General features: G+C 44.2%; 1 protein-coding gene across 3 annotated transcripts in view; it reads right to left on the reverse strand.

Moving 5' to 3' along the window:
- The window catches only part of LOC128423336 (actin-fragmin kinase-like), a 78,757-nt gene that overhangs the window by 52,110 nt on the left and 8,405 nt on the right, over window positions 1-18,242 (reverse strand). For all 3 annotated transcript variants that reach the window (XM_053408391.1, XM_053408389.1, XM_053408388.1), the window contains exons 6-8: window positions 13,496-13,584; window positions 8,764-8,910; window positions 7,062-7,113 (exon numbers count right to left, since the gene is read on the reverse strand). In XM_053408391.1, coding sequence (XP_053264366.1) covers window positions 7,062-7,113; window positions 8,764-8,910; window positions 13,496-13,584 — 288 coding nt within the window. The remainder of the gene's footprint in view (window positions 1-7,061; window positions 7,114-8,763; window positions 8,911-13,495; window positions 13,585-18,242) is intronic.

Below are 18,242 nucleotides of genomic sequence, written 5' to 3' on the forward strand. Positions count from 1 at the left end.
GCTGTGAAGCATTCTGGTAGCAATCGTATCAATATCTAGCACGAGTTATAGTGTCTGAAATCTGACGCATCTGCATTTGTATCAATAGCCCAACTTCATGATGAGACTTTGTCACTCGCTGACAGACAAAGTGACACTATGACAGTTAGCTTGAACTCTTGTGTGGGCTACCTACGCCCAAATTTAACTGGAATTTTGTTCAAAGGTATTACAGCTCAATGCTGTACACCAGGGCGAGGGAATCTCAGGCCTGGGTGGGGAAGGTAAATGTGGCCCTCCAAGTCACTCTATCTGGCCCCCAAACTCTATACCACATCCCCAGTGCTTTGCACCCTCTTTGCATGTTTTGGCTGGCTGGAATGCGTCCCTCAAACTCTGATAATGCCTTTTGCTTGTCTGGCTGCAGGACAAAGATGATGATGGTGGTGGTGATGATGATAATAATTTATTTATACCCCACCCATCTGGCTGGGCTTCCCCAGTCACTCTGGGTGGCTTCCAGCAAAATATTAAAATACAATAATTCATCAAATATTAAAAGTTTCCCTAAACAGGGTTGCATTCAGATGTCTTCTGAAAGTCAGATAGTTGTTTATTTCTCTGACATCTAGTGGGAGGGCATTCCATAGGGCAGGCACCACTACTGAGAAGGCCCTGTAACTCCGCTTCTTACAGGGAGGGAACCAACAGAAGGCCCTTGGAGCTGGACCTCAGTGTCCGGGCTGAACTATGGGGATGGAGACACTCCTTCAGCTATACTGGGCCAAGGCCATTTAGGGCACCAACACTTTGAATTGTGCCCAGAAACGTACTGGGAGCCAATGTAGGTCTTTCAGGACTCGGGTTATATGGTCTCAGCAGCCACTCCCAGTCACCAGTGTAGCTGCTGCATTCTGGATTAGTTGTAGTTTCCGGGTAACCCTCAAAGGTAGCCCCACGTAGAGCGCATGGCAGTAGTCCAAGTGGGAGATAACCAGAGCATGCACCACTCTGGCGAGACAGTCCGCGGGCAGGTAGGGTCTCAGCCTGTGTACCAAATGGAGCTGGTAAACAGCTGCCCTGGACACAGGGTTGACTTGTGCCTCCATGGACAGCTGTGAGTCCAAAATGACCACAAGGCTGCACACCTGGTCCTTCAGAGGCACAGTTACCCCATTCAGGACCAGGGAGTCCTTCATACCCACCCGCCCCCTGTCCCCCCAAAACAGTACTTCTGTGGTTCTTTGTGCGTGTAGAAGCTCACCTACTGCACAAAGTTGATATGTACATTATTTGCTCCTCCTACTTTTCCTTCTGGTCCCACCCACCACAGGAATTTGGCCCCCTCAATGTTGCCCAGGGTGGAAGAAGCCGGGGTCTGAAAAGGGTTCCCCAACCCTGCTAGTCTTATCTACTCAGAAGTGAGCCCTGTGAAGTTCAATGGGGCTTACTTCCTTTTGCCTGCCTGGCATGAGTATCAGAATTCGTGGAGGCTGAGGAAAAATCACCACTAATTTGTCATGCTTGTAGAATCATAGAATCATAGAATCATAGAATCATAGAGTTGGAAGAGACCACAAGGGCCATCGAGTCCAACCCCCTGCCAAGCAGGAAACACCATCAGAGCACTCCTGACATATGGTTGTCAAGCCTCTGCTTAAAGACCTCCAAAGAAGGAGACTCCACCACACTCCTTGGCAGCAAATTCCACTGTCGAACAGCTCTTACTGTCAGGAAGTTCTTCCTAATGTTTAGGTGGAATCTTCTTTCTTGTAGCTTGGATCCATTGCTCCGTGTCCGCTTCTCTGGAGCAGCAGAAAACAACCTTTCTCCCTCCTCTATGTGACATCCTTTTATATATTTGAACATGGCTATCATATCACCCCTTAACCTCCTCTTCTCCAGGCTAAACATGCCCAGCTCCCTTAGCCGTTCCTCATAAGGCATCGTTTCCAGGCCTTTGACCATTTTGGTTGCCCTCCTCTGGACACGTTCCAGTTTGTCAATGTCCTTCTTGAACTGTGGTGCCCAGAACTGGACACAGTACTCCAGGTGAGGTCTGACCAGAGCAGAATACAGTGGCACTATTACTTCCCTTGATCTAGATGCTATACTCCTATTGATGCAGCCCAGAATTGCATTGGCTTTTTTAGCTGCCGCGTCACACTGTTGGCTCATGTCAAGTTTGTGGTCAACCAAGACTCCTAGATCCTTTTCACATGTAGTGCTCTCAAGCCAGGTGTCACCCATCTTGTATTTGTGCCTCTCATTTTTTTTGCCCAAGTGCAATACTTTACATTTCTCCCTGTTAAAATTCATCTTGTTTGTTTTGGCCCAGTTCTCTAATCTGTCAAGGTCGTTTTGAAGTGTGATCCTGTCCTCTGGGGTGTTAGCCACCCCTCCCAGTTTGGTGTCATCTGCAAATTTGATCAGGATGCCCTTGAGTCCATCATCCAAGTCGTTGATAAAGATGTTGAATAAGACCGGGCCCAAGACAGAACCCTGTGGCACCCCACTAGTCACTCTTCTCCAGGATGAAGAGGAACCATTGATGAGCACCCTTTGGGTTCGGTCAGTCAGCCAGTTACAAATCCACTGAGTGGTAGCATAGTCAAGACCGCATTTTACCAGCTTCTTTACAAGAATATCATGGGGCACCTTGTCAAATGCCTTGCTGAAATCAAGGTAGGCTACATCCACTGCATTCCCTTCATCTACCAGGCTTGTAATTCTGTCAAAAAACGAGATCAGGTTAGTCTGACATGACTTATTTTTCAGAAATCCATGCTGACTATTGGTGATCACAGCATTCCTTTCTAGGTGCTCACAGACTGTTTGCTTAATGATCTGCTCCAGAATCTTCCCTGGTATTGATGTCAGACTGACTGGGCGGTAATTATTTGGGTCCTCTCTTTTCCCCTTTTTGAAAATAGGGACAACATTTGCCCTCCTCCAGTCTGCCGGGACTTCGCCTGTTCTCCAGGAGTTCTCAAAGATGACTGCCAGTGGTTCTGAGATCACATCTGCCAGTTCTTTTAATACTCTTGGATGCAGTTCATCTGGCCCTGGAGACTTGAATACATCTAGACTAGCCAAGTATTCTTGTACTATCTCCTTAGTTATTCTGGGCTGTGTTTCCTCTGCTGAATCATTTGCTCCAAATTCTTCAGGTCGGGCATTGTTTTCTTTATCGGAGAAGACTGAGGCAAAGAAGGCATTGAGGAGTTCAGCCCTTTCTGTGTCCCCTGTTTGCATTTCACCATCTTCTCCTCTGAGTGATCCCACTGTTTCTTTGTTCTTCCTTTTGCTACGAACATACCCATAAAAGCCTTTTTTGTTGCTTTTAACCTCTCTAGCAAGCCTGAGTTCATTCTGTGCTTTAGCTTTTCTGACTTTGTGTCTACACGTGCTGGCTATTTGTTTGAATTCCTCTTTGGTGGTTTCCCCCCTTTTCCATTTTTTGTACACATCCTTTTTTAATCTTAACTCAGTTAAAAGTTCTTTAGATAGCCACCCTGGCTTCTTTAGGCACCTTCCATGTTTCCGTCTCATTGGTATTGCCTGAAGTTGTGCTTTTACTATCTCCCTCTTAACAAACTCCCAGCCATCATGAACTCCCTTTCCTTTTAGTATTACTGTCCATGGGATCTCACCAAGCACTTCCCTAAGTTTTATGAAGTCGGCTTTCTTAAAGTCGAGAAATTGAGTCCTAGTATGCTTGGTTGCTCCTTTCCGCTGTATAGTAAACTTCAGAAGAGCATGATCACTCGCGCCTAATGATCCTTCCACTTCTACCCCACTAACCAGGTCATCAACATTGGTTAGGACCAGATCTAAAATGGCTGTTCCTCTTGTTGCTTCTCCCACTTTCTGGACAATGAAGTTGTCTGCAAGGCCAGTGAGGAATCTGTTTGACCTTATGCTCTTGGCTGAGTTTGACATCCAACAAATATCCGGGTAATTGAAGTCCCCCATTACTACTATCTCCCTTCCTTTTGCATGCTTGGCCATCTGTTCCAGGAAGGCATCATCTATGTCCTCCGTTTGGCTTGGGGATCTATAGTAAACTCCCACAATGAGGTCACTGTTATTCTTCTCTCCCTTAATTTTGACCCAAATGCTCTCACTTTGGCTTTGAGGTTCTAAATCTTGGATCTCTTCACAGGTATACACATCCCTGACATATAACGCCACTCCTCCTCCTTTCTTGTCTGGTCTGTTTCTCTGAAATAGATTGTATCCCTCCATTATTACATTCCAATCGTGGGACTTATCCCACCAGGTTTCAGTGATTCCTATTATGTCATATTTAGTTTGCTGTACCAAGAGCTCAAGCTCATCTTGTTTATTTCCCATACTTTGCGCATTAGTGTACAGACATTGAAGTCCATTAATCATTCCCCCGTGTCTCTTATTTAAGGATTTTTTCCTCCCACCACTAGGTCTGCGTGCTGTTTGCTCCATTCGGTCTATGACATTTGGATGATCATCTTCATCAATTGATAGACTCCTACCTTCAGGAGCACTGTCTCCCTCCCCCACATTAGTCAGTTTAAAGCCCTCCTGATGAGGTTTCTGAGATTTTTTGCAAAAACATTCCTCCCAACCGTTGTGAGGTGCAGCCCATCGCTTGCCAGAAGTCCATCTTCAAGAAACTGCATTCCGTGATCTAAGAATCCAAACCGTTCCTGTTTACACCATTTGCGAAGCCAGTTGTTCACTTCCACTATTTTTCCCTCTCTCCCTGGGCCACGTCGTTCAACTGGGAGGACAGATGAGATGACAATTTGTGCATTTAATTGCTTCAATTGTGTTTTGCGCTAGTGCATTGTGTTGCCTAATGATTTTAGGTTGGTGGCAATTTGTCACGTTCAGGTTCCTGGGCATTCTCCAGAGCGTTATTAATGAACAAAGCGTTCCTCACTGCGCTCTGAGTGAGCAAAGAATAATTTTTCATAAGCTGGTCTTAGCTATTCCAGTTATGGTGGTACTAGTGGAAAAGAAAATGGATCCAGTGAAGGAAAAAAACCATATTGGGAACAAGACTCCTTTAATATAGTTAAGCAAACATCTGAGGCGAGCAGCAATTATTCTTGGCCAAGCACTTGAGGAGCAAAATGTGCCATTTCATTTCATTTTTTTTTATTTTTTGAATTTATATACCGCCCTACACCCGGGGGTCTCACAGTTTATTATTTACTTATTATTCCATTTTTAACCCAAGTTTCCTCCAAGGACCTCAAATTGGTATATTTGGTTTCTTCCCCTTCCCATTTTATCCTCAGAAGGACCCTGTATAGATGCAGAGATGGCCAGGAATCAAAGGAAATTATACACTATTAGCCTTCCCCAAAGTCAAACCCTCACAATTGTATCAAACTCCCTGTAGAACTAGTTGAAGACCCTTCAAGTGCCCCCCGTTTTCCTTTTAAGCTATTTCTCCTCTCCTTCAAAGGAAGACTCGGCAATATTTAGCCAGGCAATAAAAGTCACATCCATTCATGACATGGCACAGAGTGTTGACTAGGTCATAAAGGCAGCATTCAGATACCATTGAATATGGTTGAATATTTCACTCCCAATTCAACAAAAATTATGCGCTGTTCCAGCTCAAGCTTCAATGGGTCACAGAGATAATTATATTCTCTTGTTTCCTTGTTTATTTGGAATGGCAAAGGAGGGTATTTTCTCAGAATCCATTTGGTGCCACCATTAACAGCTCTCCCCTTTGTCAGGAAAAGAATATATAGGGATCAACTTTTTATGATAGGAAGAATGACCACTGTATTCAAGAATGTTTGGTCAGCATCTTTTCAGCTCCTAGGGCCTTTTGCCAATGCATAGAAGAAACTCATGGCTTCCCAAAACAACCTTTGGTTTAGACAATAAGTGGGTCTTATCCTTCTGTGCACCACCCCAGAACCCAGAAAACAAATCCCCACAGACTTGCTTACTCATTTTTATGGCCTCTATCCTCATGCTAAGTAAGATCCAAGGGCAGAATTAATTTATTTATAATATTTTTTTATTTTGACAAAGCAAAAATCATAAATAAGTAAGAATAAAAATGTGCACCCCACCAACGAGACCATTCCATTGTAACTATCCAAACCTTCCAAAATTTCAACACCTCTTGAGATAGTTTGACCCCCTTCTGTTTTAACAGTACAAATTCTACAAACACCATCCATACCTCCTCAAAATAATTTCTTCTGTGTATTCCCCATCTAACCTTAACGACACATGTTAATTTATCATTAATAGCTATATCCCACACCTCTTTATACCGGGGTGTACGAAGGGGGGGGCGGTCCACCCCGGGTGCTACCCTGGGGGGGTGACAAGATGGCCTGCTGCCTTCCCCCAGCTGTAGAGCCGCCGAGGGTGCACGCAGCGTCTGTACGGTCTGCCACACGTGCACCGTCCGCATGTGCGCCGTGCATGCACAGTCTGTATGGGCGCTGCACATGTGCCACCGGGCAGTTCGCCCCGCTCTTCGGCACCCTGCACCAGGTGGCGGAGAGGCTTCCTCCGCCATTGCTTTATACCATTCTTCCATTTTATATTCTGCTTGCCCCTTCCAATTCCTTGCTATAATAATGGGTGCAGCTGCCAATAAGTTTCTGGGCAAGTCCTTCGTAGCCTGTGAACCTTCCACCCCATTGTAAATTGATAAAAATGCTACTGTACCTCTGGACTTTAATCCAGTGATGTCTGTTATCTCCTTAAACACCCTTTGCCCTCAAAATTGTACAGATTTACACCCCCACCACATGTGAACATAATTTCCTATTTCCTGGCATCCCCTCCAACATAGCATGGAATATTCCCTTTGTACTATTAAAGCAAGACCTTCCTTTACTCTTCTTCTGTATATATGAATGGCAAGGTCACACGAACAGTGGAGGGTCTGACAAATGGTCCTTACACTTCAAATATTATTCCACCTTCATCAGCAGTTTCTCTGGCGGAGAACATGACTAAACTATCTTTTACTTGTGCTTTTCTTATTCCGGTTCAACTCTAGTGTTAACAAGCAACTAACCTAAAAATTAAAAATATTTAAAAAATCAGCAACTAACCTGGCACCAGGGGCTGAACCAGAGGTTTTGACAGGGGTCCAGCTTTGGGATACTGAAAGATAACATAAACTGTCACAATAGCAAAAGGTACTTCAGGACGTTATGACAAAAAATGCAACAAAAGTGGCAGAATGGCATTCCATATAACAGTGGGTGGGAGGCAAAAATAGTGGCCCTCAGGTATTCTGGACTCCAGTTCGCATCATTCCTGGCCATTGGCCTTGCTGACTGGGGCTAATGGAAACTGGAACCCAAACACACTGGCTACCTCTGCAGTTTAATATTATTTTTTTCCTATCAAAACAGGGAACCATATGAGTGAAGGTGAGTCTATGTACCACATTTTTCGCTCTATTGGACGCACTTTTTCCCCTCCAAAAATTAAGGGGAAATGTGTGTGCATCCTATGGAGCGAATGCAGGCTCCCTGGCTTCAACGATAGCAACGCGAAGCCTCCAAAGCCTGCGCTCCAGGGGCTTTGCGTTGCTTTCGCTGAAGCCAGGAGAGTCTGGTCTTTGAGGCTGGCGGTGGGGGGAAAGCAGCGCTCCCCCCCCCCAGCGCCACAAGCTCAGTCGAAAAGCCCGCAGGAGCTGCACGCTCTTTAAAAGGTGTGTGGCTCCTGTGGGCTTTTGCGGGAGATGGGGGAATTCCCCTACCTCTTAGAAAAGCCCACAGGAGCCGCGCAGCCTTTAAAGAGCGCGCTGCTCTTGGGGGCTTTTCCCCAAGGAGGGAGAAGGGACTGACTGGTTGAGTCAGTCCCTTCTCCCTCCTGTGGGCTTTTGCGGGAGATGGGGCAATTCCCCCACCTCCCGCAATAGCAGGGAGAAGGTCTGGGAGAAGTGCACAGGCTGTGTGCAGCCTGTCCGCTGCTCCCAGAGCTGGGGGGGGGGTCATATTTCTTTTCCCTGATTTCCCCCTCTGAAAACTAGGTGCGCCCTATGGTCAGGTGCGCCCTATAGAGCGAAAAATATGGTACTTTTTAATCCACAGTTACCGACATAAAAAGGTGTGTGCCCTCAAAAAGAGTGCCTTCTCTAGGTGCCGAAATCCCAAGGGAGCAGAAAAGACTATCTATGCGACCACGGCTGCACGGACGTTATTGGCCCAGAGATGGAAAGAAGATAAAGTTCCTTCCAGAGAAAAATGGCAGATCAAGTTGATGGACTATGCTGAAAAGGCTAAAATAACCGGGAGAATCAAAAATCGGGAAGACCAAAATGTTAATAAGGAATGGGGAAAATTTATAAGTTATCTTAAAGACCATTGTAAACAGTTAAAATCGCTAGTAGGATTGGACTATCACTTGTAGTTTAAGGGTGAATTTTGGACACAATGGTAAAAGATTTGGATCATCATAAAAGATGGAGGAAATGATGTAGCAAATAACAACAAAGAGAAATCAAGGAGAACTTCTATATATTATACTGACAATACACCTCTTCACCCTGAGCTTTGACACCAGAGATATTTAAATTTTTAGGACCCTCCCTATTTTTCTGATGTAAATTATCTTAACTGATCTTTAGAAATATATCTTTATATTATTTTAACCTGACGTAGGGCTTTATGCTGAAGAGCAAGAAAGAACCCTGGAAACAAGTTCTATTTGCACTTACGGCTATAGTCTGCACTACTGCATGATTGTGGATTGATTGACCACATACGAAACCAAATTTCTTAAAGGAGATTTAATTCTACTCACCCGTGTTGAACACATGCAGGTCATCAACAGTTTTTCCGCATAGTGTACCCCCATATACGTAGATGTTTTCTCCAACTGCAGCTGAACTGTGATTGAGAGTCTGAGGTGCGATGCCAGTGGCTGCAACTTTCTGCCACATTAAGGAACCTTAAGATAAGGAAATAACAGTAAATTAGTCTCTTATCCTAAAGTGGGCTGGGGGAGGAAGGAATTCACTTTCTCATTCTGCTTGTTCCAAAAAATACTGAAACCTGGCTTAGAAACCTGTGTGGCCAATTTCAAAAGTTGGCGAAAACCTTGCCTTGTCAGGAAGGTTTTTGGTTTTTAAATGGCTATTTTATCTGAACTGTTTCTTTTTTTAAAAAAAACTGTCTCTTTGTATTTTTTAAAAATAGTTTTTACTGCTTCTGTATTGTGCTAAATCATTGATAATTTACTATCTGTTTTGCCATGAAATTATGACATCTATTCCACTACTCCTCTCATGCATATTTCAGCAAAATAGCTCACAAATTGGGTATTAGCTTTCAGTACCGTACAATATATACAGTGGTACCTTGGATTAAGTACTTAATTCGTTCCAGAGGTCCGTTCTTAACCTGAAACTGTACTTAACCTGAAGCACCACTTTAACTAATTGGGCCTCCCGCTGCTGGAACACGATTTCTGTTCTCATCCTGAAGCAAAGTTCTTAACCCGAGGTACTGTTTCTGGGTTAGCAGAGTCTGTAACCTGAAGTGTATGTAACCCGAGGTACCGCTGTACTCAGATGTGCAATCAGATGCAAAAAGGTGTGTGTTGTAGTATGTGGTGGTCTTGTAGTCAGGTTAAAGCTTACTGGGAAATGATATATAATGAAATAAAAAGGATGTTTAAAATAACCTTTGTAAAAAAACACACCAGAAGCTTTTCTTTTGAGAATTATAGGGACAGAACTATCGAAAATGCATAGAAATTATTTATGTATGCTACTACAGTGGCAAGAATGTTACTTGCTCCAAAATGGAAAGAAGCAGAAGTCCCAGCAAAGGAAGAATGGATACAAAAACTTATGGAATATGCAGAAATGGCGAAACTTACCAGAAGAATAAGAAATCAAGCTAACAATTTTTTTTACAGAAGAATGGAAATGGTTTATGAATATTTACAGATAAATTATAAACAGTACATTGGCAGGATTATTGTAATAACCTGCAGTTTTATAATAGTATCTACTTAAATAAGATGAATAAATGAGTAAATTAATTTCATTTGGATATATTAAAAAAATAAATTGAAGGAACTGCAGAAAGAGGGGGGAAGGAAGTCAAGTTCTGAAAAGCCAAAATGATTGTAAAATTAGTGAAATGTATAAAATTAGTGAAATGTATCAATTTGAAAAGTATAAATAAATAAATTTTTATTCTTATTAATATTATTATTATTTTAAAAAAGATAAGGAAGACACCCAAAAAGATGTGTGTTTGCTCAGGATTTTACTACATTTACAAAACTGGTCCTTTTCAGACAGAATGCCAATGCATGCTTCATCACTACATGAATGAGACAGGAAGCCACCTGTCATGGGTAGGCAGGTATCTTTGCCCTGGTTCTGTGGAGTAGTGGAGAGTAGCATAGCCTGAAATAGGTAAAAAAGGTAAAGGACCCCTGGACAGTTAAGTCCAGTCAAAGGCGACTCTGGGGTTGCGGCGCTCGTCTCGCTTTCAGGCCGAGGGAGCCAGCGTCTGTCTGCAGACAGCTTTCTGGGTCATGTGGCCAGCATGACTAGACTGCTTCTGGCGCAACAGAACACCATGACGCAAACCAGAGTGCATGGAAACGCCATTATACCCGCTGGAGCGGTACCTATTTATCTACTTGCACTGGTGTGCTTTCGAACTGTTAGGTTGGCAGGAGCTGGGACAGAGCAACAGGAGCTCACTCCATTGCGGGGATTCGAACCGCCGACCTTCTGATCTGCAAGCACAAGAGGCTCAGTGGTTTAGACCACAGTGCCACCCGTGTCCCTATAGTCTGAAATATCTCCAGGGCATGGGCCAGAAATCAGGAGCAATGGTGGCTGAAAATGAGACTACCAGAATCTGCCACGGAGCACCACCGGAGAAGAAGAAAATTAAGAGTTTGGATTTGATATCCCGCTTTATCACTACCTGAAGGAGTCGCAAAGCGGCTAACAATCTCCTTTCTCTTCCTCTCCCACAACAAACACTCTGTGAGGTGAGTGAGGCTGAGAGACTTCAAAGAAGTGTGACTAGCCCAAGGTCACCCAGGAGCTGCATGTAGAGGAGCGGAGACGCGAACCCGGTTCACCAGATTACGAGTCCACCGCTCACTACACCACACTGTGACCTGGCACCCTTATCAGGCACTGGAGGATGGATGGTATCTCCGAGCATAGCACCATGAAGATACTTGACTACGGTGGAGCCATAACACTCTGGGTGCTTCCCCCCACTCAGCTGCTATTTTCTCTCACAGCGCTCAGTTAATGGACCCCACAGCCTGCTCTGCTACTTTGAAACACTCTATAGCAGGGCATTCCAAGTTATTGTACTAAGCAGGCCACAAGAGTACTTTGACATGGAATGTGCGGGCCTTGTCGTGTAAAATAAAATAATAATAATAATAATAATAATAATAATAATAATAATACTACAGTGGACGCTCAGGTTGCGAACATGATCTGTGCAGGATGCACGTTCGCAACCTGCAGCGTTCACAACCCGCGTCTGCTTACACACGGGTTGCGATTCGGTGCTTCTGCGCATGCGCAAAGTGCAATTTAGCGCTTCTGTGCATGCACAACTGCCGAAACCCGGAAGTAACCGATTCTGGTACTTCCGGGTTTCGGCGGTCTGCAACCCAAAAAAACGCAACCGGAAGTGGCTGTAACCCAACGTATGAATATAATAATAATATATTTATACCCCGCCCATCTGGCTGGGTTTCCCCAGCCACTCTGGACGGCTCCCAACAGAATATTAAAAACACGATAAAACACCAAACATTAAAAATTCCCTAAACAGGGCTGCCTTCAGATGTCTTCTAAAAGTAAGATAGTTGTTTATTTCCTTGACATCTGACGGGAGGGCGTTCCACAGGGCGGGTGCCACTACGAAGAAGGCCCTCTGCCTGGTTCCCTGTAACCTCACTTCTCCCAGTGAGGGAACCGCCAGGAGGCCCTCAGAGCTGGACCTCAGTGTCTGGGCTAAACAATGGGGGTAGAGGCGCTCCTTCAGGTCTACTGGGCCGAGGCCGTTTAGGGCTTTAAAGGTCAGCACCAACACTTTGAATTGTGCCCAGAAACGTACTAGGAGTCTTTCAGGACTGGTGTTAAATGGTCTCAGCAGCCTCTCCCAGTCATCAGTCTAGCTGTCGCATTCTTTAGTTGTTGTTTCCAGGTCACCTTCAAGGTAGCCCCACGCAGAGCACATTGTAGGAGTGGGCAGCGAGGCTAGAATTTGTCATGCCCCCAAAGCCAGCTGAGCAAGATACCGGGCTTTGGGAAAGAGGCACGAAGCTCTGGCAGGGTCCCAGAGACCTTCTACCTCCTTTCCAAACTGAAATAGGTTTTAGGGAGGACTCTAGGACTCTGCTAGAGCCCTATGCCTCCTTCCCAAAGCTCAGTACCTCACTTACCAAGATTTGGGAAGGCAAAGTGGGGGCTGCAAGGGGGGCCCTCAGATGTTGTTGAGGGCCACCCAAAAAGGCATTGAGGGCCGCATGTTGCACCACCCTGCTCTGTTGTAAAGGTGCCAGTTTTGTTCCCCCATGCAGAGACGCTCAGTGGAAGTGAAGTTGGTAAGACTCTCCAGTGAAAAACTGCATGAGCTGCTGCCGACCGGGAGTGCCAAAACTGCACCCCGAACCATCCATTCATGTAACCTTGTGCAGCAGATCTGGGGAAACGTACATTTTTGCTTTGCAGAAAGCAGTCAGCGTTTGTTTTCATTGCAATTTCTTTTTAAAATTCCAGCCAAAATTGGGGTTGGGTTGTTGCTCCACGCTAAACTCCACAGGCTAAAACAGCCAGCGTCTTACAGTATTTCCCCTTCTGGAACTAATCAGTCTAAAGTGGGATTTAAAATATGGTACATTATGAACTGGCATTCAGTAATGAGGGAGCCTTTGATTTGGAACATTCTCAGCAGGGAACCCAACCCAAGAGCCAAATCACCTTCACTGAGCAAAGGGAAGACATATCTTAAAAGGAGCTTGAAATGAGCTACATTCCTTTCCGTTCTCTAGGTGCCCTGGGAAAGGCAGCTTCAGAGCTCCATGGCAATAGACCTAATTGAATGGCATTCATCTTTCATTTGTTCAAACACTATGAGATATATTTGTGCAAAATGAGCTCCGGTTTGCCATGAATAGAAATAATAAATAAACTTACTGGAGGGAAATAATAAGTTAGGAACAAGGAGCCGGGACACCCAGTCGAGTTTTTGTTTATATCTTTCAAAGCTTGCAATTTTAAAATGATTAGCTTTTTCAGCAAAGCTGGTTTGTTCCTCCCCGATCCCACCATCATGACCAAGTTACCTCAGAAAGACAAGTTTGAGGGAAAGGGTGGGATCATCAAAATTCGTAGTTCCATGCTGCCACGGTTGCCCCCAAACAATAATAAATTAATAAATGCTTTTTTATTCTACAAGAGCATAAGGCTCTTTGACTTGCCATTAACTAAATGAACTATAAATCCCTGGCAATCTAATTCCATGTTTTTACTCACCAAGATCAAAGGTGTAGACTCCTGGAAGGGAACGCTCAGCATTCGTGCTTGAAGAACCTCCAAATAAATATATCTTGCCTTTTACTACACTGTAAAGCAAAGTTGAGAAATTTTTACAGTCAGCCATAAACCACCTCCCCCATGGCTAGAATTTTGTATGGAAAATATACACTTATGGTCACAGTGGACATTACCAAGCTCTTTTATCCTTTGGCAGTACAGTTGTATCTATAATCTACATTCTGGGCAGATTTTACTTTTGACCAGCTCATAACCTGCAGCTGTACAACTGCTTGTTTCAGGTTTGGCAATGGGCTGACTCAGTGTATACATTTGTAAACAGATTGCTCTGTGGGAAACAGTTACAGGAAACCAAAAGGTGAGCAATTCCAGTGAGGAAAGATGTAAGTGGCAGAATATAGCACTAGCTAACTAATGAAGTTGCTGGGCTGCTGGTGGACAAACTGGCATGCTCTGTGAATACTAACCTGGATGAGGAAAAAAGTATTGGTGGTATGGAGAGAGGGGGTTCCACGTGTCTCTAAGACCCTTAAACATGCTTGTGAGGTAGAATAAGCTTTTGGGGGGGTTGGTCGGTCATGTACCGTTCAGAGAATTCACCTAAACAATTCAGAGACCAAGAACTCACACCCGCGAGAATTTAGGTTGAAATAGAAGAGGATTCATTTATTACAGTGGGATAGGGAAAGAATTTCAATTGCACATTAAACAGTGTGGCGCTGCACAAAACCATTTGGGCATTTTCTCAAGGGAATGTTGTCAAGGGCTCCATGCCAGAGGCACATAGACACAAAGCCCAAAGCAGGAAGGGCAAGACACACATACATGCTTCTTCTTTGGCGATCAGTCATAGCCGAGTAAGATTGTCTTCCATGAACACGGTCTTAACAGTGAGTCTGCAAGAGACTGTGGAGGCCAATTCTGGATCCACACGTCCTTCCACAGTGGGGACATAGGTTTCTGGGTGGGAGTTGATCAAGGAGAGGATTTGGTAAATGTGCTTTTCTCTTAGCTCGTTTCTCCCTTTTGTCCTGAGTTTTTGCTTCTTCAAAGTCCATGAATATCTTTGGTACAGGCTATTATCCAATTGGAGTGCTTGCAGGCCAGTGAATCTGAGTTGTCAGTGCTTATATTACTTTTTTTTACATTTGCCTTGAGAGCATCTTTAAACCTCTTTTGTTGTCCACTGGTATTACGTTTACCATTCTTAAGTTGGGAATAGAGTAGCTGTTTTGGAAGACGATAATCAGGCATCCCAACATGACTAGTTCAACAAAGCTGATGTTGAAGAATCATTGCTTTGACACTGGTAATCTTTACTTCTTCCAGTACACTGACATTAGTTCACCTGTCTTCTCAAGTGATGTGTAAATTTTTTCAGAGACACCATTGATGGAATCTTTCGAGGAGTTGGAGATGGCATTTATAAGTGGTCCATGTTTCACAAGCGTACAGTAAAGTTGGTAGTACAATAGCTTTGTAAACAAGCAAAACACACACTACAAAACTCTCTCACACACTCACACATACTCATAAACACACACGCAGATGTGTGATCCAAAAGGAGCTCCCTCTAAGCCCTTTTGTGCATATTGGACATAGTGATATATATAATCAAATAAACTATCTGGTTAGAAATACAAATCCAGACATTTCTTTAAAGAAAAATCCACTGTTTTTTCAAGCTAGCTGACATATTTGTGGGGGGAGAAGGTGTGAAATGCCCCAAGTAGCTTTGACAGATGTTGGCTCACAAATGTTTGTAGACCTTTTGCACATTTTTGCTAGTGTCATGCTCAGGTTGGCAGAGATATGCATTTTATTTGTAAACATTTTTTACAAAAAAAAACTTCAAAAGAGAAGCTTTTAAAAAATCAAGGGAAAATAATTGCACGCTATTCCAAAAGTGAAATGCAGTGGTTTTTTCCCCTTCTAAAAAAATATTTAGGGGTACTCTCATTTTCCTACTCGTATTGGAAGACTGCTCCTCAATGAGGCCAAACTTAGATTCACAAAATGTTTAGGGGTATGCATACCCTGTGTACCCCCAGAAAAAAGCACTGGTGAAATGTTTTCCAGGCCACCCGCCCCCCTATAAAAGACTTTAAAAAAAATATAAATTGTGTTGGCATCTATCCGTAGTAGACATTTGAGGGAAGAAAAAAGTTTCATTGTTATTTAGAGAAATTGTCCCAGTGTTGGCTTTAGGAGGACTCGGATTCAGATGGTGCAGCAGTTGCCTTTCACGAGAGGGAGCCATAGAATCATAGAATTGTAGAGTTGGAAGGGATCACAAAGGTCATTTAGGCCAACCCCCTGCAATGCAGGAATCTTTTGCCTGACATTGTCTGACATTGAGATTGTTGTAAACGAAAATCTGCCCTTTTCCCATATGGGGTATCCAAGAGTCCATATAGAGTCCTACATAGGTTCCTTATTGGTAGGAGAAAATAACAGAGGCCAACCAGAGAATATTGAGAAGCAAAGCAGCTAGTAAGCCTGATCTTTATTAACTGTTGCAACAGGGTCCTGGCTCACCACACGCAGGAGGGAGGAGGAACCCAGAACAATGGCACGCAAGGCCTTATATAGACATTTTAAATTCCCTGCCCTGGAGCTCAAGACCACCCCTCCATACATCATACATACATCACAGAAGGGGTGTAACCCAAGACTACCCCCCCAGATACATCACAGAAAAGGCGGTCTAAAGCAGAAATCTGAGTGGTTTGTTTACCTCCTGTCTGCCAGGTTACCTGTTTAACGGTCACTTGATTGGATTGCCTGGGGAGCCTGGCCAGTCTTTTGTAATGATAAATACTTACAGTGGTACCTCTAGATATGAACGGGATCCGTTCTGGAGCCCCGTTCGCATCTAGAAGCAAACGTAACTAGCGACGGCACGTCTGCGCACGCACGCATCACTTTTTGCTGCTTCTGCGCATGCGCGTGACATCATTTTGAGCGTCTGCGCATGCGCAGGCGGAGAAACCCAGAAGCAACGCACTCCGTTACTTACAGGTTGCCACGGAGCGCAACTCGAACGCGCTCAACCCGAAGCGCATTCAACCCGAGGTATGACTGTAGTTCCTGAGCCAGGTCACAGCTCACACCCTATTCATATCTTAAATGTGCCCTTAAGATAGGATTTGTGAAGGAAAAGGCAATGGGGAGGCATTTCCATTTTCCTTTGACTTTGCAGAGAAAACATTTGCTCAGTTTGGGAATCAAAATGGTTTCAGGTTGGTCTTCCTGTACTGATCTATGTACGTGCTTGGTTGGTACACTTATGAACGTTTAACATATATCTAAGACCTCAAAATTCCTATCACAAGATCCTTGCCCTAGTGCTGGGACATGACTGGAAGCAGCTGCTTCCTTGGCCTCTGCCACCGTCCTGGGTCCTAAAAGTAGCAAAGCTGAGCTGCACGGGTCCCATTTTTCCCCACTCTCAGGTGGGCCACGCTCCAGGACTGAGGTGCTACAGTGTTCACTACTGAAACCCATGTAGTTCTTCTCTTAAACTTTCCTCCCCCAACTTTCCTCCAGCATTTTGAAACCTGTTACAGGCAATATGGTTTCCATATGGGCCATGCCTGTGCAAAAGGCAGCAAAAGAAGCAGCATAAATCAGAGGCAAAGTTATAAAAAAAAAAAAAGCATACAGAGAATCCAAATTATTAACATATGGGAACAGTTAAATGTAAGGGGAGCTCAATGAGCAGATATTAGCTGCTTAAAATAGCTCCTGAGCCCCTTCTTCTGGGTTTGGAAGATTGCTACGCTTTGTTTTACTTCCCTGGGCTAATAGTGAATGCAAAGACATGCAGCCTGATCTTATTCTTGCTTACTAGGCCTCTTGTCCATTTTAATGGAAAATAAGGTGCTTTCAGATGTGAGTGATTTAGCAACATCAAATAATTGCTCTTCAAGCTGCAAACAGAATAGCAGCTCTGCTTCTAGACCTCTGGAAGACAAAGGGCCAGGGCAAGGATTCCCCCTTTTCCCAGACTGAAATTTGGGGGGACAATTTTCATGGCTATCACATCCTCCCTTGTTACAATCATGTTTGTGGTTGAAGCTGCCCACTCATTTGTTTGGGAGAGTTTGAGAAGGAGAAAAAAATTAAAGCAATGCTACAGTAGTACCTCAGGTTAAGTACTTAATTTGTTCTGGATGTCCGTTCTTAACCTGAAACTGTTCTTAACCTGAAGCACCACTTTAGCTAATGGGGCCTCCTGCTGCCGCCGCGCCGCCACTGCACGATTTCTGTTCTCATCCTGAAGCAAAGTTCTTAACCTGAGGTACTATTTCTGGGTTAGCGGAGTCTGTAACCTGAAGCGTATGTAACCTGAAGCATATGTAACCCTAGGTATCACTGTATTTGTAAGGGGAAGGGTTAAAGCGTTGAAGATGATTCCTAGAGTGGAAGACCACAGAGAAGGGAATGGCTAGAGCAGGCTGGCCCGACTTTTCATACCTTCCATGGGTTCTGTAAGCCTGAAACACCTTGAGGGCTCTGTCCCTGGTCGCAACATAACAGACTTCATTAGGAAACTGCTGGATCTGATTGAACACAGCAAAACAACCAGACTCCCACTGATGATCATGTCCCTGGACATCCTCAAAGCCTTTGATTGTCTGGAATGGAAATACCTAATAGCAGTATTAACCAACATGAAATTTGTCCCCATCTTCCTACAGTGTGGTTTATCTGGGCCTGTGCA

This window comes from Podarcis raffonei, chromosome 11, assembly GCF_027172205.1.
Source record: "Podarcis raffonei isolate rPodRaf1 chromosome 11, rPodRaf1.pri, whole genome shotgun sequence".
Lineage (NCBI taxonomy): Eukaryota > Metazoa > Chordata > Lepidosauria > Squamata > Lacertidae > Podarcis > Podarcis raffonei.